Here is a 25,119-nt window from a genome sequence, read left to right as displayed (position 1 = left end):
CATCCGTGAAGAGCGCAGGGCGCCAATGGAGAAGCTGCCAATCTTGGTATTCTCTGGCAAATGCCAATCGCCCTGCACGGTGTTGGGCTGTAAGCACAGGCCTCACTTGTGGACGTCGGGCCCTCGTATCACCCTCATGGAGTCTGTTTCTGACAGTTTGAGCAGAAACATGCACATTAGTGGCCTGCTGGAGGTCATTTTGTAGGGCTCTGGCAGCGCTCCTCCTGTTCCTCCTTGCACAAAGGAGCAGATAGCGGTCCTGCTGCTGGGTTGTTGTCCTCCTACGTCCCCCTCCACGTCTCCTGGTGGACCGGCCTGTCTCCTGGTATCTCCTCCATGCTCTTGACACTGTGCTGACAGACACAGCAAACCTTCTTGCCACAGCGTGTGTTGATGTGCCATCCTGGATGAGCTGCACTACCTGAGCAACTTCTGTGGGTTGTAGACACCGCCTCATGCTACCTCTAGTGGTGAGGACACTGGCAAAATGCAAACATGACCAAAAATCAGCCAGAAAGGATGAAGACAGAGAAATGGTCTGTGGTCACCACCTGCAGAACCGTTCCTTTATAGGGGTTGTCTTGATAATTGCCTCATTTCCGCCTGTTGTCTGTTCCATTTGCACAACAGCAGGTGAAATTGATTCACAATCAGTGTTGCTTCATAACTGGACAGGTTGATTTCCCAGAAGTGTGATTGACTTGGAGTTACATTTTGTTGTTTAAGTGTTTCCTTTATTTTTTTGAGCAGTGTATGATTCTATGACAAGTTTCTTGTTGGTCAGAGTATTTTTTTTGCTTTTAAATTTGCCAGACCAAAAGAGCACTTTTTGTGTTAAGGCTCTGCCCACACCAACCCCATACATGCACTTCTTCAGTTTATGGACCACACATGGTGTCAACCATGCCCCTTAGAGGACACTCCCCTTGCCTTTCTGCTAGTGTGAAGTAACAATTGCTCTGGAGCCACATGACCATATACCCAGCTTACCTCTGTAGGTGCCCTATTGGCTGATGCGTGTCTGAATTTGTAAAACTGGTTGTCTTTCATTTTTTGACATGTTTAATTTTTCTTTTGTCCTGTTTCATACCCACCTTATCTAAATGTTTTTTGTAATGTTTCAGGTTGACCCTGATGAATGCCACAAGCTGGACTGCATTGGTCTAAACAGTCTAAATCTGTTCTGTATAGTGAAGTGCTGCTGGACTTTTGACCTCTGTCGACCTTCATATTTTAACATGCTGAAAATGAGTCACATTCACATTTTTAGGAATTTATGTTAATATATTTCAGGGATTTGACGAGAATGAAATGAATAACCATGTATCTGTGGTTGCATATTTCCCTGCTAGTCAAACAATTTTGCTCATTCTCACATATGTTTCCATTCCTTACATAAGCCTAATAATTATGCGTGTTCAGTGAGAATGGAAGGTAAACATGATATTGCCTCAGGTCTCTTCAGATTGTTAAAATACCTCCCTGTTTTTTATTTAACCTCACATAATTAGATAATACAGAGTTATTATTATAAACAATTCGGTCAGTACTAGCTAACTCAATCCTAATGTGAAGTGGAAAATATACTTTAGTTCAGCTCTGAATCAGACAATGAGAACAAAACCATTTGTCAGAAATATGACATAATGAAGACTTTACTCCTGTGTCTTTACACACAAAAACGCAAGTGTTTTTTTCTTCAAGCTTATATATTTGGTCAGATTGTAAAAGCCTTCAGACTCAAATTAGAAACATGAGTCTTAAGAGCATGTTGATGTTAATTCTGCTTTAAAAAAAAACTAAAACAGCATTTTGGAAAATAAATACTTATTTGTGTTCTTGCCAAGAATTAAATGAAAAAAAATATCACTTACATGTATGTCTGTTAAAATTAAAACTTTCACCAGCAGCTTGTTAGCGTATCTTAACACAAAGAACGAGAGCTGGAAAAAAAGGTAGTACTAAAGGTAAAACAATCTGCCTACTGGTACCTCTTCAGCTCACTAATAAGCAGGTATATATTGTCTCTTAATTTGTAAAAAAACATTGAGGTTAAAAATGGCATCAATTGATTTTGCTCTCATGTTGATGAGAAGACTGCAGGAAGTTCAGGCCTAGCTGCACATAACTACCCATTAAACCACAATATGTCATTTTTATGCTCCCAATTTTCACACAAAGAAATGAAAGTCGTTTTTATGTTCTCTTGACAAGACAGCACTTAAGCAAACTTCCCAATTTTTTTTTTCCGTTTTTGTCGTTTATTTCAATGTCATCATAAAGATCATCACACAGCTCAGCTAACAGTGGCTCATATTTGCTGCTGCAACAAAAGAACAACAAACAAAGCTTTAATATTCCCTACCAGCTGCTATGGGGACAGCAGACTCTTTTCCTTCAGCAAAAAGACTTACCATATACCGTTATGAGTTTGAAAAAAGAAGAAGAGCAAATTAATGCGTCTTGGCTTATAATCCCAAAAGAACGTAGTTTTGTCACAATTTAATGAGGGAAACTGACATTAACTAAACATTAAGCGTCTAACATTCACTGAGGACTAACCCTTTTTTTCTATTAGAAATAAACTTTTTATCAGCAGCCCAGAGAGATATATTGCTTTGTTTTACAAACTCATGTGGCAACTCTTTAGTAGTGAATAACAATCATTCTGATGCTTTTTTTTTTTTTTTATCCTCTTCAGGTGCAGTTGGTGCAATAAAGGCTTCAAAAAGTCAAGCCATCTGAAGCAGCATGTGCGATCCCACACTGGGGAGAAACCGTTCAGATGTCACCTCTGTGGGCGAGCCTTTGTATCTGCCGGGGTGCTGAAGTCCCATCTCAACACACATACAGGTGAGCTTGCTTTACACCCGTATCTGCAGGAATGTCTTCTTAATTTACTTACACTGTCCACACTCAATGCCTTTCAAAGTCATGGACTACATGCCATATATTACATTTTATTCCCTATTTAATATTGAAAGGATTTAATTATTTTTTTAGTCCAACCTTTGCACTGTGATTAAAACTAATCTTTTATGGCCTTATCTACCAAAGCACTACTTGCTTTTCTTTCACGCTACGATTACAAATTAAAAAGTTTGAAATGGGAGGCCGTTTTACACCAGTGCTTCTGAAAATCAGTTCCTAGTGAGTCCTGTGAAATAAAAAAATCAGTGAGTGAAAGAAAAACAGTCAGTCATAAAAATTTGACCACAATTAATAGAAGTCACGCAGAGAATGAAACATTAACATTTGGGTTTGTTTTTGGAGACCAACACTAACAGTGACACCACTCTCCTAATTCATGTTTTGAAGTCTTTAAATTTCTTGTCGTAAAATTCCCTAAGAGGTGTTGCAGCTTCCTGAGACCTGCAGACACCATGTGAAACCCTGCGTCTTGTCACCTCTCACTGACAGGAGTGAAGCCCTTTAAGTGCAGTGTTTGCGACGCCTCCTTCACCACCAACGGCAGCCTGAACCGCCACATGATCATCCACATCAAGACTTTTAAATGCTCCATGTGTGACGACAACTTCCGCACCAGCCTGCTGTGTAAAAGGCACATGAAGAAGGACCACGCCGTGGAGGTTCAAAGTAAGGACAACATGGCGATGTTTCATGCAATGACACTTGTCTTTAGTGGGTCATTCAAATTGTTTTCACTTCTGCGTAGTTAGGAAGAATTTTCCAAGAGTTAGAAACTTTGTTGTGGTATGAAAACGATTGAACAAGAAAGTGAGAAAGAAAACTTGAAGAAACAATTGATTAGATTGAAACAAATAGATTTTTGTCTTTGAAATAATGAAGGGGATGTTTGTAATTATTTTTACGCTGAAAATGAATTGAACTGCATTCAACATTGTTGAATAATGCAAGACATCAAAACTATTCTGTTATATATAGAATTATGTAGTGACCAAAAATATTGTAAACAGTGAAAGCAAAATTCCTCATTAGGTCATCACTTGAACATTTTCTAGTCTTGAAGGAGTTACCACACAAGCTGTTGGCTGCTTTTCTTTCACTCTGCAGTCCAACTCATCCCAAACTACCTCTTTTGGGATCGGAAAGTTGTGGAGGCCAGGTCACCTGATGCAGCACTCAATAACTCTCTTTCTTTGGTTCTAATTGCTCTAGTCTTTTCCGACCAATTGATGTTGACATGTGTCTGCTATTTGAACTCTCGCCCACTGGTTTGTGAAATGTAATTTTGGCCGTGGCCATCTTAGTTTTTAGAGCCAGAAGTGACCATATTTGGATGAACTGGGAAGGAGCAAGGACTAGATCTGACTGAGGGGACTATGCCTGCCTACCTATACCGGAAATCTGATTTAACCCCGGGTTGATCAAACCAGGCACACCACCAAACATACCGATCTTTCAGGCCTAATATGGAATTAATTATGGAATTATTTTCAGAAGGACCACCAGAACACTGATGAGAAGGATTGAATTTTGCAAAAGAAACTATAATGACTTATAGAAAAACAAATTTTGACTTTGTTTTTCACGAGAGAAGCTGACACTTTTTGAATGAGAGTCGATTGGAGCTAGAGGTTTTTTGGAGCCAGCGTTACCTCAGTGGTATTGCACTGTAAGGTACTTCCGAATTGGCTTTATTTTCAGACCCAGAGACACATCTACTTTCATATTCAGTCTATGGTTTCACCATATAATTCCATGTGTTATTTCATAGTTTTGATGTCTCCAGTTTTGCTCTACACTGTAGAAAGTAGTAAAAACAGACTGTCCACACTTGTGACTGGTGTTAATATTTCAATTCTATTAGATTTTTTTTAATATTTACCGTTTTATATATTCACTATTTTGTATTTTATTCTATATTTACATGCATCTTCGCCCCAGTTTGAGCTGACTTGCATTAAGTGTAACCCAAAGGTACAAAGTTGTAACTGACCACAATGATTACAGTTATAGGTCTGGAAAGTCGTGATGTAGATGAAGAGGAAGACGATGAGGACGGCGAGCAAAAAACATCAAAGAGAAGAGGTTTGGAGATCATCACTTTCACTGAGGAGCAGGCGGCCGAGCTGGCAAAAGATCCCGGTGAGGAGGCCTCGGTGTCGGAGCGAATCCTCGCCCAGTCAGCGGCTGAGAGGGATCGAATCAGCGAGATTAAAGACAAAGCGGTGGAGCTGGAAACAGAACCCAAGTTCGCCAACTGCTGCAATTATTGCCCCAAAAGCTTCAAGAAACCCAGCGACCTCGTCAGGTAAATACCATGTCGGTTTACAGGTGTTTAGGAGAAATACCTAAGCTTACAATAACCATCATAAGCAAAGTCTAAATGGGTTGTTATTCAGTCTTTGAGCACTAGTCTGAAATTTATAACGACATAAACATAACTGTTTACTGACATCCACTGTCAGGATCCATAAAATACATCATGTAATAAACATGGGAAACAAATGATACTGTTGAATTACGAAACCAAGTGAACAAGAGATCAACAGGTCCACAGCTCACCATTGACTCCATGCTGGAAATAGAAGCAGAACCCTGTAGGTTTTACTTTTGTTTGGTAATTTGTTTATTTGCTTGTTTTTTTTGTTAGTTGTTTGGGTTGTTCTCACATTTAGCATACATTCTAAATCGACAAGGACTTACACAATCACCCGTGTAAACAAACCAATGTGCAGCTCATTGCATTAGCAGTTAGTTATATTAGTTAATCTGGGCGGCTGCTTTGTTTACTTCCTTCTGGTGGCAAGTGTTGGAAATTATTAATTTAAAATTGAAGTTCTTTTAGAAACCTTTACTGCCCAATTCTCTTCAATAGAGATGATGAGTCAGATTTGGCTTTACTGAATGTCAGAACAGCCACAGTTATGAAAACAAGACTTGGGTTGAAAAATGCTGAGGTTCCCCTTTTATGTTTATAACAATGTGGTAACGAAGCCTTCAGTTTTCTTGAGTACCCAAATATTAACAATAGTGTAAAAAGTGTTGTGAAACTGGTATGCCTATATAAATATTTATTTATTTAAATATTTTATATATTAAATAAATATAAGTAAAACACCCTCTCTGAACTCAAATTGAAGGTTAATAGGTTGTCTAATGTTCCCATTCAATTTACAGAAGCTATTATGTGCCAGACTTTCCAATTGAAGATAAACAATGCAAACACTGCAGTAAATGATGAACGAGGTCACATTTTCTAATTATCTCCTGTAACTTTCAGGAAATAACATTGAAAGAGTGTGAAAGTTTTATGATGGTATAGTCAGAGAAGGTTTACTTTAGTGGTATAAATAAATATATACATATATATATTTTTCTTGCAAACAAATTAAAGTGGCACTCACTAAATCTTTTTTACCCATTTTAAAATTCCTCATCGGTCCTCGTTCTCTTTCAACTTTGTCTATTTCAATGTCTAGGCACATCAGGATCCACACAGGAGAAAGACCGTATCAGTGTGATGAATGCGGGAAGAGTTTTACAGTGAAATCAACCCTGGACTGCCACGTGAAGACACACACAGGTTAGTGGTTTAACACAAGAACCTACTGCTCCATCATGTTGTGGTTGTTTTAGTTCGTTACATGGATTCTTTTGGATGTGGAAATGGGATATTAGGAAAACTGAATTAGAAAAAGGATTTCAGGCAGCATTTCCCAAAAAGATTATAATGGAATCTTTGAGTTAGATTACTTCAAGTAATAGTTTGACTTTTTGGGAAAAACGCTTTTTTGCTGACAGCTACATGAGATAATAAATCCCTTATGATCGATATCACATCTGTATGGTAAATATTACACTAAGCTTACCAACTTCGATTGACTGATTTTACTACAATCAGGTGGCGCCAGGCTAGCTGTTTGTTTCCAGTGTTGAAGTGCTAAGTTAAGCTAATTGGTTGGTGCCTAATATTTACCATACAGTTACAGTGATGTGTGATGTAGCGTCCAACTGTAAAAAAAGAAGCGTGTTTTCCAAAACATTTAATTATTCCATTTGCTGGAATTTTTATGTCATTTCAAATGTATAATGGTTTCCAGCAGAGCTTTATTTGAACCTCGTTAACAATAGTAGTAAAAATGTCATGTTAAATAAAAGCGTAAAGCTATCTGACTTGATTGGAGACTTTTGTAAATTCAAAGCTCTGTGATATTTGCAGCAAAACGTCTTTCTTAAACGATGAATGATACACAAAGGAAAGAGAGGCTTGTTCGTGTAGCCAGGAGTTGTGATAGAGCACCGCACTCACTATCCTTATCTTTACAGGTCAGAAACTGTTCAGCTGCCACATGTGCAACACCTCCTTTTCTACAAAGGGCAGCCTGAAGGTGCACATGCGCCTCCACACCGGCTCCAAGCCCTTCAAATGTCCCTTCTGCGAGCTCCGCTTCAGAACGTCAGGCCACCGCAAAACCCACATACAGTGTCACTTCCGTCCAAACAGTGACAGCCGCAAGTCCAAGCGGACCTCCTCGTCAGGCGGTCAGGCCAGACAGGGTCAGGACCTGGGGACTGGGCAGGCTGTGGCCCCGGATCAAGGGCAGCAGCAGGCCGCTGCAGACACTTTACAACCTGTGGGTCTGCTGCAAACACCCAACTCTGACCCCAGCATTTACCTCCCGGCCAACCAAGTCCTGACAGGGCAGTTCGACCAGAATCTACTGCAGTCGGGGCTCGTAGGACAGGCCATCCTGCCGGCCTCCATGTCAGGTAGGGATTCTGGATGGGTCCACTCATGTACTCTTAAAACACACAACATAACACATTTACTGTGTAACGTGGTCAGCAAGCAACATTTTTAGAGGATGAAATGACCCAAGGCACTGAGGCGCTCACATTTCATTATCCCGGAGAGTCAAAGTGTTATGGATGACCCAACGAACAACACATTTTTGATTGGCATTCAGGCGTCACTCTGTTCGCAACGTCAGGCTGATGATTAATGCACTGAAGTTTGTCAGTGTAGCTGAAAGGCTGCAGGGATCATTATTTCTATTGGTGGCCGGTCGGGTTGGTAATCAATGGGCAGCAGCCACGCTGCTGCTTAGAATTAGAATGATATATGTCACTGCCGACAGGGCCGATGCCAGGAGGATGAAGGTGCTTTATCACCACCAGCCACCTTCTGGGTACTACCTTTGCTTCAATCACAGCACAACATTTGATTATTTTTTAGACAAATCTGCCTTTATGTGCAGCCAAAAAAAATAAATCCATCAAAGCACCCATAAACAGTCACGTTTCACACTCGTACTCAGTTTAGACAGAGATAAAGCACCCAGGTATCAAAGAAGGAGGCCTTTTAAGCTTATGTAACAGGCTTTCACAGTTTGAACAGCTGAACATTGAAGGTTTTTATGGAAATAGTATTAAGCCCTGACATTCAAACCAGATTGTCAGATATCTAGATTTTGGTTCTTGTTTATAGTTAACCATTTAATGGAAAGTTTTACTTTACATTCACTGAAAAAAGTCATTTCCTTCTCAGGTTGACAGCATCGCCTCTGCTTCTTCCTTTTCTTAAGAGAAGTGCACAGTTCACAGACAGCGAACCTATTCATCCTCAGTAAACACTGAATACAACATTTTCTTTATTGTTTCTCAGTCTTTCAGTGGAACTTACTGATGAGTTCAATCACCCTTTTCTCCAGAGATAGCCCCGGTCCAGCAGACACCATCGGGCTGCTTTGGTAGCTCAGAGGCCCAGCAGTGCATATATGTTGGATGTCATTGCCAGCACACCTTTGACATGAAATGTTAAATGAACGTATCCACCTCCAGGGTCATCCTCATCTAGTACCATTAAGGCACCTCTCAACAGTTTCAGGTGTAGCCCTGCTGCTTTTCCTGGAATAACCTGTCCAGGGACTGCTGCAGTTTGGATTTCATCATATTTTTCACATAATAAAACTGTAACTTAGGTTTTATCTTTTTCTGGTATTAGCAGTTGTTTAAGCTGAACAGTAGCTTATTTATAAGATTTAAACACATGTAGTTGCATATTGCCTTGCCTTTGTTGCCTGGAAGGTTAATTAGTCTCACATTTTCATATTGCATGTCAGCTAATTGTAAGCTAATGTTAAATATCAAACATGTGTGTGTTCATTTGCACTGCAGCTGCAGGAGACCTGACCGTGTCTCTCCCAGATGGCCTGACCACGCTGGATGGCATTCACTTGCAGCTGACGCCTGCCAACCTGGTGTGCCCCAACGTCCAGATCTCTGGGATCGATACCAGCAACATTAACAACATCACACTGCAGGTGACATTCACCGCCCACCGAACAGTGTTGTTACTCATGTGTGCCACCACCTTGACCCTAAGCTGTCAAAAAGCTTATAAAAGTGTACGTAGCTTCTGGCAAGTGAGGCCAATGCAGAAGTGCCATAAACTGCAGTACCAAGAAGGACCACTAGGGGCTGGCTCCACAGACGCCCATTCAACTTGTCTCATGAAATACAGTCAATCAATTTTTACCAGGAGTCATTATGGTGTCATTTGCTAAAGTCACTTCTTATTAGTTTTCTGGTGGTCCATCTGAAATTAATCCTATTATTAATTAGGCCATAAAAAGTGGTATGTTTGGGGGCATTTCCACCATAGGTGGGCGGGGCTTAGTCTCCTCTGGTTCTCAATCAGATTGAGTCAGATCCACCGCTCTCTCCTCCCCAGCTTGTCCAAATATGGTCACTTCTGGCTCCAAAATAGCAAAATGGCACTGGAAAAAATGCCAAACTCGAAGCTTCCTAACAACAGTTGAAAAACCAGTAGGCGACATTGCGGTCGATTGCGTTAGAATACTTCCTCACGAAGGTTATTGCTTCCCCTGCACCGGGCGCATTATTGTGCTGCGCTCCATTAGCGTCCAACAAGAAAAGTCTCTGAGCTTTTTGATCACACTTTGTTCAAGGCAAACATTTTAAAATAGTACTTACACTTTAAAATATTTATTAAAAAGTATTTTCCGTGAATACATCTTGCCGAAATACTATTGCTGTTGCCTTTAATCATAAATGTCGAACCTGTTTTGATTACAGACATTTTAAGTCAGCACAAAGCCTATAATAATGAAAAGATTAAAGCTTATTCACCCAATAATGTTCTATCGCTTTACATCTTTATACCTTTTCTTCATTTCTACCATTTCATTGAGCAGAAGACAACCCGAGTAATAAACATTTAGCAAACAGTAGTATTTTTAGGGCTTAGTTTGTGCAAAATGTCTCTTGGATGTGTTGAGGCCTGGTCAGTGTTGTTTTTGGTTGAGTAGTTCTTTAAAGTCACAATAAAGGACACTTTACTTGGAAAATGCTATAAGTACAGAGGCAACCTTTTCATCATTGTCTTGTAATGAGGAGTTCTGCCTGGAACTAACAAATAGAAGATTGTTTTTTGGGAGCGGTTAGTATTTCGATCTCACTGCAGCAGCATTTCCCACAGTGGTGGTGATGGGTCATTCAGGACATTCTGCTGCCCCGGCTCGAAAACAGTAGCAGCGTTTTTCTTGCCTTAATATGACTGGGCGGTGTAAATGCATTAAGGCAAATAATCATTGTAGCTGAGGAGGAGTCCCAGCAGAGCATCAGAATAAGAGCCAACAGAGCTGTCGCACAAGAAGCCTGTGATGAGATTTGGTCAGTCAGCTGTGAAAGTTTGTTTTTGACACATTTGAGATGCTCACTGCAGTTTGGAATCCATTCAGATGTTTATGGTGACCTAAAATTATTCTGAAAATGTCATTACTTGTCTCCTCTTTTCCACAACTCATGAAACTCTAATAATGAGAGGGATGTTCATCATGTCCACAGTGGAACATTGTGTGCAATATGTTTTGTCATCAGTGTCATTGAAGGACATTATTTGTCAAAAAGACCACACACCAGAATCATAAGAAGTTCTCTTCATAATTATACAAGTATAACAAGTTCTCATTGGTGGCCTCCATGTGCACAATTAGTGGGACGAAATGTACTTTAAAAAAAGAAGGATCACCACACACTACTGTACTTCAGATCAACGTGGACATCCACACATCCTCTCAGTGACTCATCAATTGATATTTAATTCATCAAACGTATGAGACTGAGATCATAAGTAGTTGGTAGTTCTCATATCGGTACGGTTCACTGTTACCCTGCACACTCCCTCCATCTACCACTATTTTATACTTTCAATTATTTTAATCCCATTATCTGAAAGTTTGTTGAAAGTCATCCCAAAAAATATAGGACGTAAGTATTCTCAGAGAAACTATTCAGAAACATTAGACGTCAATCAAATCAAAAATTAAAGCTTTGAGTTGTAGAAAAGTATCAAAAAGAAATGCTCTCATGAATCTACAGACGTCTTGCCTCAGGCGGTTGCCCCCGCCTCCCCCCCCGAAGGCAGACTCGCTCCCCCTTTCCCTCCTCAATTTAATTTGAAGTAGCGCTTTTTCTTGCAGATCGACCATGCTCTCCTCCAGCAGACCCTCCAGCAGGGCGGTCTCCTCTCTCAGCCCCTGAGCATCGACACCGGCCTGGTCTCCCACTCCGGCAGCCAGCTCATGTCTGCGACTGACCCCTCGGTGTCCGCCAACGTCGTCATCCACCCACTGACCAGCCTGGCTCTGCAGCCCTCCGCCATCACATCTGCGCAGGTCACGATGGCCGGACTGTCTGAGCAGGATGCTGCAGGTGTGTGTCACCCTGAAGGGAAACAAGCTACACACTCACTTTCCAGAAATGTCAGTGCCTCCTCTTTGTGACGAAGCGTTGCAGAGAAACTCGACTTTGAAGTTGCATTGACGTAACACTGCATGAAGTGCTGCGTCCTTCTTCACACCCGCTACTCTTAATTGAATAATTGCCAACGTCCCGATCGCTTCACAACGTACTGTATATCAAAATATACAGCAGAACATGCACTTTATGGTGATACTGTTTTATTCTCTGTACAACTATGCGTTTTCTGTCATTCATGAAATTTAGGCACGAAGCACTTTTTTTTTTTTTTTTCAAATTGCTGAGTCGTAGTGTCCCACAAACATGGTTCAGATATTGTCAGTTTCTACACAATCTCATCTACCCAATTATTAATAGAGATATATACTGACAATATTTTATGATGAGATAAATGGGAAAACAACAATTCCATTACACAATTTTTGTTTTCTTGATATGATGGCTAAATAAATAATCTCTAAGCACTATCAAATTAAATGATGCAAGCTCTGGATATCCTAGACTGTCCGGAAAGAAACAAGATATAGCATGAATGGTTAGTCGCAAGAATGACCAAAATATGAGCTTAAAAATGAAGGGAGTGAAATCGCCTTGGTTTCATAGTGTTAAAAGCTTAATAACTATCTGTGGCTTGTGCAGGTTCTCAGGACCTCAGCCATGTCATGGGCGGCTCTGGGCTCGTAACAGGAGGCAACAGCAGCCAGGAAATCACTCTGACCATCAACAACTCCAGCCTGACACAAGCTCTAGCCCAGGTCCAGGCTCAGGCTTCAGCCGCTGGTTCCAGCACTGCAGGGGGAAACCCTCAGGAGATCACCCTCACCATATCAGGTAGGGACAGCTGGGTACACCACAGATATGATATCAAAATAACCCTTCTACACCACTCTAGTACAGAAACAGCCTATCGATAACAAACAAGCATGATGTCGAAATTCCCTCGAGGATCTGTGCAGCGTTTATTGATTTCTTCACTGAGACGAACATGCAGTGAAGGAAAAAAACAGCCAATAATAACTCACAGCCCTTCCTATCATTTTAAAGCTGCCTCATGAATCCACATCAGAAGCAGCAATATTAGAGGTTATGAGGGACACACCGATTTTTTTTCCCCTGCATCATCAGCGTCATCCCCAGTTGGTCGTATATCAGCTGAAGGATATATATTGCATCCGCAGTGTGGTGGGAAGTGGTGACTGTGTCCCTCATAGTAGATCATTCCTGCCTGTGTAATAGGATTAGTAAAAGTATTTTGTCTGGCCTTTATTCAGCCTCTTTCATTCTGCACTCTGTTGTTTTATAGTGATTCAAATTCCTCAGACTTTCAGTCTTCAGGAAACTCGTTTTGCTTTTATTTATGCCCTCAATTTGTTTTTCTTCTCTTGATGTTACAGCAGTGCCCACCAGACATTTAGTGAAGTGTTTTTGTTTTCTCTAACCAGAGGGTTTCTGAAATCACAAAAGTATTGTATTCTCAAAAGGAGATCTTCCCTCAGAAGAATTCCCTGCTAAGGCCTTGAAAAGTCTTGCCAGGGAAGTCATTGTCTTATAATGGGCAGATATGGCAAAAATATAAACTTGAATAAATCAACTTTATTTCTATTTTTTTTCCATCCATATTCTGACATTTATCAAAGTATTTAGATTTTTAAGGAGTGATATAATAGGCCATATTTTCTCTTCTACTAAGTTTCCACACCAAGTAAATACTTATTATTAGATTTAGATTTTTGACTTTATTAATCCTACAGTGGGGAAATTCGGTCTTATTAACAGTCTCCATCCTGAATACTAGCCGAGAGAAAATAGTGTCAACAATAGTGTTGATAGTGGTGTATAGTAGTGTGTTTCTGCTGTTTATAGGGGCACATACTTGAATCACTGCATGCCCATGCTTCCATACTTCTAGTCTTCTTTTTTTTTTTAGGAAATAAGGGGGTGAATGTTTTGGGTTAAACTGTATTAAATGTATGTGCTATTATAAGGTCTACTTGGTTAAAACCTGAAAACGCCTTTTTTCAGTTCCTCTTTTTATCCAAATTTGTCCATATCTGACTAACATTTAAAACATGAACTGAAAGATTGATCAAAACATTCTACATCTTGAGTAATCTCACTAAAAAGAAACAAAAAGACCTCATAAAAATGTATGAAAGCAATTTTCTTGAATACTTTTGCAGGTCAGGATCTTCTGCCCCAATCTAACAATCCTAATGGTGCAGAGATGAACGGCAGCATCCGTCTGGCATCACCACTAAACAGCCAGCCCACCGGCGCGACCCTGACCATCACCAACGACCACCTCCTACCTCAGAGCCCCGCCAACACTGGAATGGCAGGTTAGGACTGTGTGATTTGTTTCTTGGTGTGATTAGAGAGGGATCCTCTTTCTAAAGTGTTTTACAGGAAATATATATCCCCTGAGGCAGCTATTTTTATTTGATTCTCTTTCACAAAAATTTACTTGCGGTTTGTTAAAAAAAAAAATATGTCATGTTTTACTGAAGATGATTTGATATCTGATCTAAGTTAATGACTTTTTCCTGGCATTTTGTTCGTCTGACAAAGGCTTCCAGAAAACCCTGGTTACAAAGAAACACATTCCTCTCTCTCTTAGTCAATTTTGTTTGACACAACTCTTCTCTGAAGGGATCATATAAATGTACACTAAAGCCATCTTTGACCTGCATCAGATTAACATGACTGACCTGCTCAATCCACCCATAACACCTCCTGACTCCAGGCCACCACTCAAAGCCAGTAGTGTGGCAAAAAAGTGAAATACAGCCATCTGTGTGCAAATATAACCACACGGACTCGCCCACTCACAACTGATTACATTGCCACGCATATTTGATGTGAGAGGTCCTTTTCTATACTCCTGTAAGCCATCACCGTAATTCCCAACATATAAAGAATGAGACACTCTGGAGGATGAGTTTCACCTCTTGATGGTTGAAACAACAATAGATATCATTGACTGGAGGTCCAGGTCTCTCTCCATAGAGGCGACTGAATACAAAGCCTTTTCTGTTCATGTGAAGTGCTTCAAACACAGAAGATACATGTCAGGTGAATACGTGTGTGTGATTCCTTCACAGGTGCAAGAGGGAGTGTGAATGACAGCACATGTGACAATAACTTTAGGTTACTTTCCTTTAAAGGTTCAAAAGCAGCTCCCTTTTCCTTTAATATTAATCATAGATCTTAGGATAAAACCAACGCATTGATGGAGAGGCTCAAAGAGTCTCTATCAATTCCCTTTTCATGAAATGGCATGCTTAAGTGTGCCTCTGTGCAGTCATCAAAGTGTGCGCGGGAAGTTAAAATAGCTGCCTGATGGACTTTCGAGGCTGAGAAAGCCTGCCTCTCTCCAACATCCCTCAGAAATTTAAAAAGGCTCCAAAGCTGCAGCCCATATGATGTTTACAAACATAGATTTGCTACTCAAAGCTCAAATACTTTTTTGAAACAGCTGGTCTTCTATTTCACCGCGAAGCAAGTGAAAGCAGGTCCGCTCAATTCTAGCCAACAACTGCCCAATTTGGTAGCAGAAAGGACTTTTTGATCAGTTTTGATCAGTTGCTAGTTGTATCAGTTTCAGCTTGCTAGTTATTTAAAACTCACTTTGAGACATAGTTGATTGTTTTCTTCACTCTTTTTAGGAAGGAACCCTGTAAAATATTCTCAAACATATATGTGCAAGTTAGATACATTATTATCAAAACTAAATACTGAGGAAAATTTCTCTAATTTTGAAGTAACACTGCATAACTACTGTACTGCAGGCGGCAAGCTCATTCGCCAGGCATGCTATCATTTAAAGTGCTTTAATAGCAACTATAGAAACCTTGAACCCAGTACACTATGGACAAAACTGAGCCAGGCACGCTTGTAATTTTTGTGTTCAAATCAGCCTTTCTGATGAACCAAAATGAATAACCTCTTTAGAGCATAGAAAACAAGAAGTGACACTCCTTCACAATCATGTGATAGTTTAAATCTGACTCGGATGTGTATTGCACGTCATCCTTTCTTTTCTCGTCTTACTTCTGTGTTTGGGGTTATACAATTCTTAAATTGTTTATTTGTGAAGATGTGTGTGTGTGCTTTACATGCATCTATCACAATAATTTAAATTTGAGTTTAAAAGCTCTGTAGGCTATGTCAATTCTTGTTACTTAATGATTTTGCAGACCAGTCCGTGATGAGAAAGTAAAGGGCTGAGACGTGACCAAAATGATTTGCTCTGTCAGAGAGGGCTTCCTGATTGTTCTGTTGACTGGTTTGCTAGTCACCCAAAGGCTTAATCAAATGTCCATTCTCCTCTCTCTCTTCATTAGCTTTCTCTCTCAACTCAAGTGGAAAACATTGCCGCTGCTTCTCTTGAGAACACAGAGCATCTCTGCCACTTATGATTAGTCTGAAGCGTTCCTGTCACTCCATATTCAACCATTTTTATTACAATCAACTACTAATATAATTGATGTCCCTCTCTGACCAAACTTAATGAATATGTCATTATTAGTCAGACAGCAAAGCATTACAAGGCATTTAGTGGCAAGCTGGTGGCAGTCAACAAATACAGATCCACAATTTGTAGTCCTCTCAGAAATCCCTGTTCTGCGACCACTGGTCAAACACTCAGCTCAAATTATATCTAATTCTGTGTGCGAGGATTTTATTCAATAAATTAATCTGTAAAAGATGAAGCCATCCATCATTCTGAGAGTTTTTCAAGAAGCCAAAGTCAGCAAATATTCAAATGACATCAGCAGTAATTTAATACAGCTCTAATATGCCAGCAAGAGACTAAAAAAAAATACGATCACTTCATAATAGGAATATAATTAATTGCTTTATTGTTTCTTATTAGTTTCTCATTAATTAGTAAGGAGTCCCACTAACAATGAAAACAGCAACATCGAGAGGAAATTTCATTTTAAAAAAAGTGCCAAAACTGAGCTGTCTTAAAGGTGTCCAGGTTCATTCCCACCAGCAGCCTGTTCTCATGTTCTGTTCAAATTGTGCCGAAAAATGTAATAATGGTCATTTAAATGCGGTTTGTATGTATTTGACTATATTTGCCGGAGAGAGGTTACGATTCGGCCCGTTTTCATAAACACGCTGGGAATTAACACTCATATCTTTCCACCCATCAGTCACCAGTCTGCCATCAAGCACCACTTTGTCACATACTACTGCGTCGCAGAGCCTAGTGATGTCACCAGGAGGCGTGGCCAGCGATGGCAGCGTTACACTCACCCTCGCAGATGCGCAGGGCATGCTGGATGGTGTCACTCTAAACCTCAATCCACAGGTAAAAAGAAAACATTTTTACAAAAGGACACATTCATTAAGATACATTTAAAATCCAGCTCGACTTCAAATGTGTCCTCAGGATTGTCTGGTTCTGAAGTACAAAGCTGGAATAACAGTGATGTCATTGAGAGTGTGTGAAGATCAAACTTAGCGCTAAGTATTTCATCAGCTGTTCTAACCGAGTACCTTTTGGTCTTTAGGGTCAGACCTTCCCTGCAGTGCTGAGTGACTCTGGCCTGCCGGGCCAGGCTGGCTCCTCAGGCCAGCAGGTCATACTGGTCAGCCACCACTCCCAGTCCACAAACGGAGCGTCTGACAATGGATTTAGTGTGAGTGTGTTTGTCTTGTGTGCTTAAGATATTTAGAAGAATAGCTGACAGCATAAAAGTGGCAGATTACTTCATTACTTTATCTGCTCTAGTGGAAATAAGTGTCTACCAGCTGATATTTATACAAACATGCATGGAAATCAGTGTCTGTCTGGAGGTTAAAAATATGCCCCATGAATTTAGACCTCATTTTGTCCTCATGTCGCTGGCTTCATGTATTGTAAATTTAAGTCATCTCTGTGTGTAATCCAGATTTCTGGTGATGGCCATAAAGGCGGGAAAGACCCCCAGATGGAGACTGACAATCGCAACCAGTGTTTCTACTGTAATCAGGTGTGTCAGAATGCCAACACACTGCGACGTCACTGCAGACAAGCTCACGGGAAGGACCGCTGCCACGTCTGCACCCTCTGTAGAAAGGCATTTAAGCGGGCCACACACCTGAAGGTAAGAACCAAGGAGACTCTGATGAAAAATGGTTTTAGGTGTAAGATACTGATGGGTTTTATGTACTGCTAATATGCCTGCAGCTTTTGCTTTCCTTCAAAGACAATGTCATTTATTTAATGAATAACTGAATACAAATATTGGAAAAAAAAAAAAAAAAGAAGGTCAGTGCCTCCATTTTAGGCGAGCAAATGAGAGATTTATAGAGTCACCGTGGAAAGCATTAGCAAAGTGTAAACTCACCATTTGAGGCATATGGGTAATTTCAGATAAACTCGTGAACTGCCTCTCTTCACAACAAAACACTTAAAATGAAGAGGTGTTTTGCAGCCAAAATGTGGAAAGCAGCATGAGATTCTCTTTTCCAACGAACCCCCCTCATGTGGCCGAAACACTCGAGCACGGAAATGCCCAGAAGAAGGAGGATAAAGCTCTTTGCTAGCCAGACATCATGTTTGTACACTAAGGCTGCTCTGCCATAGCTTTTGTTTTTGCACATGTGCGTCAACATGCAGAGCAGTAAATGTCTCTCAGAACAGCCATGACACTGAGATTGGATGGGTGTCACGTTGAGAGTGGCCAAGCTGCTTCCTCTTTAGGTCGCTGAGCTGCTCGTTTGTCTGCAACCACAATTTGGATGTTGATTTAAGATTTTTTTTTTTTAGACCCAGTGGGGAGAAAGCTAATTTAGATGTGCTTTTATTCTTCATCTTGTCAGCCTGTGGATTATTATTTTGCCACCTATTGATAACAAGCAAACCAAAAACCATTGCTTTATAATGCTGGAACATTGACAAGTATTAATTGGTAAAGTTTGCCAAATATATAGTTGCTATTTCTGCTTCATGGGCAGTGCTAGATGGGATCAGGAGTCAGACCAATCAGGGGCATGTTGTAGACCAGCCCACTGTAATGAATAACACTATGCTCACTCAGAAATGTACACAGTATGTTCAAGATTCAAGATTTAAAACTTTTAAAGCGTATTAGAATATTATTGGAAACACACTAATTGGCTTTTGTTTTTGCCAAGAGTTGACAATTTTTTTTTACTTTTGTCAGTTACATATCCTTAATGATGGAAACAGGGTGAAGCAACTAGACTAGCTCTGCCCAAATGTAACAAAATCAGACCACTAGCTCTTCTGATACTCACTTATAAACACAGTAGATGTTGACTGTTTAATCCATAAAAAAAAAAACTGAGATGACAGATGGTATTGATTTCTTCATCTAACTCTTGGCAGGAAAGCATCTAAGTGAATTTCACAAAACATCGACCTTCTGCAAACACGCTAGTGTCAAATTTAATAGTTTGTTTTTTACACCACCTTTTTGCGTGTCATCACCTTGACATCTGTTAGCTTTCAAACAGAAAGTGTTTTTCATCTTTGGTTGCATGTTTGAAACTGTATTTTTTTTTGTAATAGTTCTAATAGTTAGAGTTCTAATATTTTTCCCAAAATGACCCACGTCACCTTTAATAAACACTGTCCACAGTTACCCAAGCACACTCTAGACTTTTTTTTAAAATTTCCTCATAAACTTGATGTCGTTACAGCACTTTTCCCCTGTTTCCCCTCAACCCTCTTATGCCATTGCTTTGCATTCACTTTCCTGTGAGCCCTTCTGCCTTGGGCTGCCCAGTATTTTACTTAAATGCATCTCAGCGCTGCAGATTCAGCATTTCTATTAGTATCAGTAGCAGCACTTCGAACCAGTGTTTCTATCAGTTTCACAGTATTTACACGTCAAGGAAACACACTTTTCGATATTCGCTGAGAAGTAGCCGACTGTTAATCAAAGACTTCAACCGACTCAGATTGTTGATCTGAAAATGGACCATTTGCTCGATGCTTTGCTCTCATAAGTGCTTAGTTGCTGTACCCTTGTTTTCAAATGCCGAGCTGGTGACAATGTTGGTCGATGAGTCAGAAGAAAGTATGCAAAAAGTATGTTGGAAGTATAATTTAGAAACATGAACAAGTTACGTAGTTTTCTGTCCCCGAGTACTCCTGCCCATCTTAATAAACAAATGTAGAGGTTTTTTTATCACAAATGTATGCGTTTATGTAGAAAATATGGCCCGCTACACTCAACGATCACTTTATTAGGAACACCATGCTAATACTGTGTTTGCTCTCAAACAGCCTCAGGTATCGGTGTCACGGATCCACTTGATTTTTTTTGAAACATTCCTTTGACAGTCTGCTCCATGGTGACATGATTGCATCACATCTCTTCTTATGATTTTTGACAGCTTCAAATTGATGTCAGAGGGAATCTGTGGGCTGGACTGTGAAGGTAGAATGAATATACTTCCCATCTGTCTACAGGAACACGAGCGAGTGCACCAGCCCGGCCCGTCACCCAGCTCCCAGAAACCCAGAGTCTTCAGCTGCTCCTCCTGTGTCAAGGCTTTCGCCAAGCGCAGCCAGCTGGAGAGACACAACCGAACACACACAGGTAAGAGGATTATGGAACGAGGTTGGATAGTGGATGTCGTAACAAAAATGTGATTCAAATGATAGTAAAATCCACCATTTTAGAATAGTATTTTACGAGTGCCTAACATGTTATTAATAGAAATGGCATCGCATAGAAATACATATGAATACATTTTATGTAATGTAGAAATGAATAATTTGTGAAATGATGAAGGAAAAAATTATTTCATTATCAAGAAAGGTTATTTTATCATTCTTTTTTTTTAAATTCATATCAACGTAGTTTTATTGTGGATTTTACAAATAGAATAAGGTTGTTCAATATGCTACCAAATTTAGTCAGTTAGTTTAGGCTTAGGCTCCGTGTTGAAATAGGATTTTACACATGGTGATGATGTAATATTTAGCAGCTCTCATCTTCCCCTTTCAGACTCTTTAATTCTTACAGACACAGTTAATAAGCAGCCAAAGTAGTTAGAAAAGAACTCGGTGTGTATGAGTGACCCTACTTTGTCATTTTTATGTGAGTAGATGTAAACAAATCGTGTCTTGACAGAATTAATATGTTTGATGAAGAGTATTATAACAACAGCTGAAGTTAACCCTGTCCCTGCTGTTGCGTTTGTCTCAACGGGACAAAACAAGAATATGTGAAGAATACCCTTACTAGAGGTTACGAATTATTTATTTAGTTATGAAAGATCCCACCAACTGAACTGAAAGCAGTCTCAATATTACAGTTTCTTGTCATACATTTCTTCTTGAAGAAGCCAGAGAAGTCGATCCTGAGGCAGCGTTACACAACGACCGATAAGTTAAAAGTTAAGACCACAACAGCAAGCATCAGAAAAAAACAAAAATCCATGAACTTTTAACAGCGAGCGTCAGAGCACAGTAGGAGCTTTTTCACTCATCAGAGGTGATGTACTGCATGTTATGTCCGACAAAACTGATGGTAAGATGAGTCATGTCAGAACATGTGTGGCTCAACACCACTGATAAACATGTGTCTCAGGTGCATTTACAGTCTGCAGAAGACTGAACAAACAACACGGGTAGAACCTTTTGACCTTTGTCACATGTGTTTGTGATCACGTGTGACAAAGGTTCACCACATGTTGTTCCATATGATAAAGTGGGGAAAATATGTGGAAAAGTTTTCATGTTTGGAACTCCACACGAGTTCCAAACATTACGCCATGAAAATGTTTCACATTTCCCATCTGATCACATGGGTTTTTGCGCGTGAAATTCTTGTAGTTTTTTCTATAAAGGTACAAATGATGAGAAGATGAATCAATTAGTCATTTGGCAGAAAAAGGTATCTGCAGTCAAATCGTTTTTAATGTGAAAAAGGTATCTGCTCCAGCTTCACAAATGTACTTTGTCTACTTTGTTATTATATTAAATATCTACTCCAGACATGTTTTAAGATGTATCTAAGACACCCTACTTTGAATAATCATTTCTGTCTGATTTATTTTTTCCACCAAAAAAAATTCTATTATCTTTATCCTTAGATCCTTAAAACGATGTCTAATCCTCACTTAATAAAAAAAATCCTAGAATATATGATTTGCAAATAGATTTCCTTTATAAAGTTTAACTGCTGAACACAAGGTGTCCCTGATTGGTTTCAAGTTTCCCCGTCATACTGGAAGTTAAACTGGACTAGAATTGGCTTCCAAACTATTTATACGATGTCACAAATCCTGCTCGTAGGCCCGCCCCTTAAACACTGCCCTGCTTCAGCAGATGAAGAGGCGTTTCAAACTCTGCACATGCTGCACATCCTTCTGCACGGTGAAGCTCAAACATTCAGCTGCAGGAACAAGAGAATCCCTTTTTTGAGTGGAGGCGGACTCGAGAAAACAAAACCCTTTAACACATCACCCTGGACCCCCGAGTAGATACACTGAGTGAGTGAGTGAGTGAGCGAGTGAGCGAGTGAGCGAGCGAGTGAGTGAGCGAGTGAGCGAGCTTTGTAGATTTATAGATCGAATAGTTTAATTGTTTCTCATGTAGTTTTGCTCTTAAATCTCTTCATCACATCACATATCTTCAATATGACCATAATCTCAACCATGGAGGCATTTACCTGCACTATTTATACCACAATACAAAACAGTATATCAGTTATTCATACACCAGTATTATAATGTATCAAAAAAAGACTAAATGCAACACTGCTGCATAGTGAGTCAACTGTGTGTGTGTGTGTGTGTGTGTGTGTGTGTGTGTGTGTGTGTGTGTGTGTGTGTGTGTGTGTGTTACTGCAGGCGAGCGGCCCTTCAAGTGCAGTCAGTGCGACAAGGCCTTCAACCAGAAGAGCGCTCTGCAGGTCCACATGGTCAAACACACTGGAAAGAAGCCCTTCAAGTGTGAGGTGTGCAGCATCAGGTTCACCCAGAAGAGCAACATGAAACACCACATGAAGAGATCCCACGGCTACGGTGAGCAGCACCACACACACACACACACACACACACACACACACACACACACACACACACACACACACACACACACACACACAAGCGAGGAGCACCGAACAACACTAATCACCTCTCAGCTTGATTCTCTTTCGCTCTGGAACAGATTTTTCAGGGTTGAAAGTATCAGGGTGGATATGTGGGTACGTATATTGAAGCACTTTTACTCAAGTATTGTACTTAAGTACATATTAGAAGTATTTGTACTTTACTTAAGTATTTCCGTTTCATGCAACTTTATACTTCCTCGTCGCTAAATCTCAGAGACAATTATAGTACTTTTACTCCACTACATTTGTCTGACAGCTTTAGTAACTTTTATAATGACAGGTTTTCATTTGAAATTCAACTTTTTCTGATAAACGGATTCGATGTTCTGCTATTGGTTGACAAAACTTCTCCCTACTTTTTAAGATAAATAAACTATTTTAAAACGCACTCGTATTTGCTGGAAAATGCATTGTTATTTTGAGCTTGTTGATATTTTAGAGATACATACAAACAAAACAAAATAGAATGAAATAGAATATAAATACAAAAGTATAAAGGGAGTATAGTGCGTATAAAGTGAGACTGCACAAGAATATTGAAAATATAATAATACGTATTGCACATAACAACAAATAGCCTCCGCCGTAGGACCTGAATACTTTGTCCACCGCTGTAATGAAGTCTTTTTGAGGCTGCTTGTGTCTCATTGACACATGTCCTCCGTGGCGGACTGTTTGTCCGGCACTGCACATTTCAAAGGTGTCCCTGAGCACTTCACACTGCTGGGAGGCGGCGCTGGCGCTGGCGCTACCCCCTCCGCACAGCACTAACTAGCTCTCATCCTCAAGCTTCGTCTCTTTGGCTCGTCACTTGAGGATCCTCCTCATTATCTGTGGAAAATGAGCCTTTTCACTGCCAACGCTGCATCACCCACACGCTCATCACTTATGTGTTCGCACATTCGCAGGACCGGTGATGTCTCGGAGCAGGAAAATAGCGCTGACAGGTCCATCGACTGTTCACTCGAAGTTTCCTCTTTGATACCGGCGTGTGGTGCATTTTAATTTATCGCCTGCTCGTGTTGGCCTCAGTTGAACTTCCCCTTCAGTCAGCCTTGGAGAAGAGTGCAAATGACGCAGACATTTATACACATTGTTATTAATTACGTTCAAACATCCCATGTTGGATCCTGCCGGGCAAGCAGGTTGAAGACAACCTGAGGGGAAGAACACCGCTGACAGAGCTGTTCTACTTTTAAAACCTGAAAGCCAATCACACAAAAGCTTCCATTCCCAAAGCTGCTTTTTTTTTATTTTATTTTTTTTTCTAGAGCCACCAGCAGGGTGAAATTAGAGTTGTTGTTTTTTTTGTTGTTGTTTTTTCCTGAAGTACTGGATATATAAGGTCCAAAAGTTGAAAGACCGTTCCTGTTGAGCACGGATGGAGTGCAGCGTGGCGATGCGCGTGGAGCAGCGCGAGGCAATACCGTTTGGGACTAAGTATACAACGTCAGGCGGCTTAATCAACATCAACACCCGAGTTACGCGTGTTTCCGTGAGCGCCGGTCACCGACTACTGACACGTGAACTCGCTGTTCTCGAACTCGGTTTTGAGGCAATCACTTTCAATCAAGCCCTTCTTGTAGCTCTTTGAAGAGACTTCGACACTTCTCAATGACTGCAAAACCGCAAACCGCTCCCGTGCAACCGACTCTGCTGTGCCTTGATGTTGATCAGTTGAGTCTTTTCCCACCGTTTGAACTTTCCTCGTCTTCGGTTTTCCTCTAACGACCTTAAACTTTCTAATAATGTTCTCGGCTGTTGTCACAGGAACATCAGGCTGCTTGGAAATGGCCCTCTGGCCTTTATCTGTTCCATGCTTGGCCTTATCTCATCCTCCGAGATAAGGCAGAAAATAAATCTCTTTCATTTTTGATCCTCTTATGTTCAGTGTTGCGCAGAGAAACTGAACAATGAGGACATTTCTGCATTCAGACAGGCTGAATGACTGCTAACTCCTGTGATCCTGATCGACTGCGTCAAACCATTTAATCAGCATTTCGTCTTGTAGAACAAGCACGACTTCAGCTAAATTATTTTACTCGATTATTTACTCCATGACAAACCAAAGGCAAATGAGTCTTGACGAAAGATTTTTTTTTTTTTTATTCTTTAGATTTTTCCTTTCTAGACTTTTCAGAAGGTTTCAGCGAGGCCTACGTATTAACCACGACCCATTTCTTTATGTTTCTTTCTTTTCTCTTCGCTCCTCATATCTAAATAATGTGAACACATTCTGACTGATGGCTTATATACGGACTTTCCTGCCATCGGAACACCGAGATGCAGCATCGAAGTGTTTTTTCTCATCACCTGAGCC

General features: G+C 40.4%; 1 protein-coding gene across 1 annotated transcript in view; it reads left to right on the top strand.

Annotated features, from left to right (window-relative positions):
* Positions 1–25,119, top strand: part of LOC138617778 (zinc finger protein 236-like) — a 60,400-nt gene that overhangs the window by 33,154 nt on the left and 2,127 nt on the right. Inside the window, exons 18-31 of the mRNA XM_069693041.1 lie at positions 2,702–2,853; positions 3,421–3,597; positions 4,936–5,236; positions 6,408–6,511; positions 7,255–7,698; positions 9,106–9,251; positions 11,433–11,664; positions 12,352–12,543; positions 13,893–14,051; positions 16,875–17,032; positions 17,235–17,363; positions 17,616–17,810; positions 20,147–20,276; positions 22,537–22,710. Coding sequence (XP_069549142.1) covers positions 2,702–2,853; positions 3,421–3,597; positions 4,936–5,236; positions 6,408–6,511; positions 7,255–7,698; positions 9,106–9,251; positions 11,433–11,664; positions 12,352–12,543; positions 13,893–14,051; positions 16,875–17,032; positions 17,235–17,363; positions 17,616–17,810; positions 20,147–20,276; positions 22,537–22,710 — 2,693 coding nt within the window. The remainder of the gene's footprint in view (positions 1–2,701; positions 2,854–3,420; positions 3,598–4,935; positions 5,237–6,407; positions 6,512–7,254; positions 7,699–9,105; positions 9,252–11,432; positions 11,665–12,351; positions 12,544–13,892; positions 14,052–16,874; positions 17,033–17,234; positions 17,364–17,615; positions 17,811–20,146; positions 20,277–22,536; positions 22,711–25,119) is intronic.

The sequence above is a fragment of the Brachyistius frenatus genome, unplaced genomic scaffold, assembly GCF_029030835.1.
Source record: "Brachyistius frenatus isolate BFR_SWC_R1_liver_20210118 unplaced genomic scaffold, ASM2903083v1 Contig_14, whole genome shotgun sequence".
Lineage (NCBI taxonomy): Eukaryota > Metazoa > Chordata > Actinopteri > Embiotocidae > Brachyistius > Brachyistius frenatus.
This window is presented reverse-complemented; position numbering and strand designations above follow the sequence as displayed.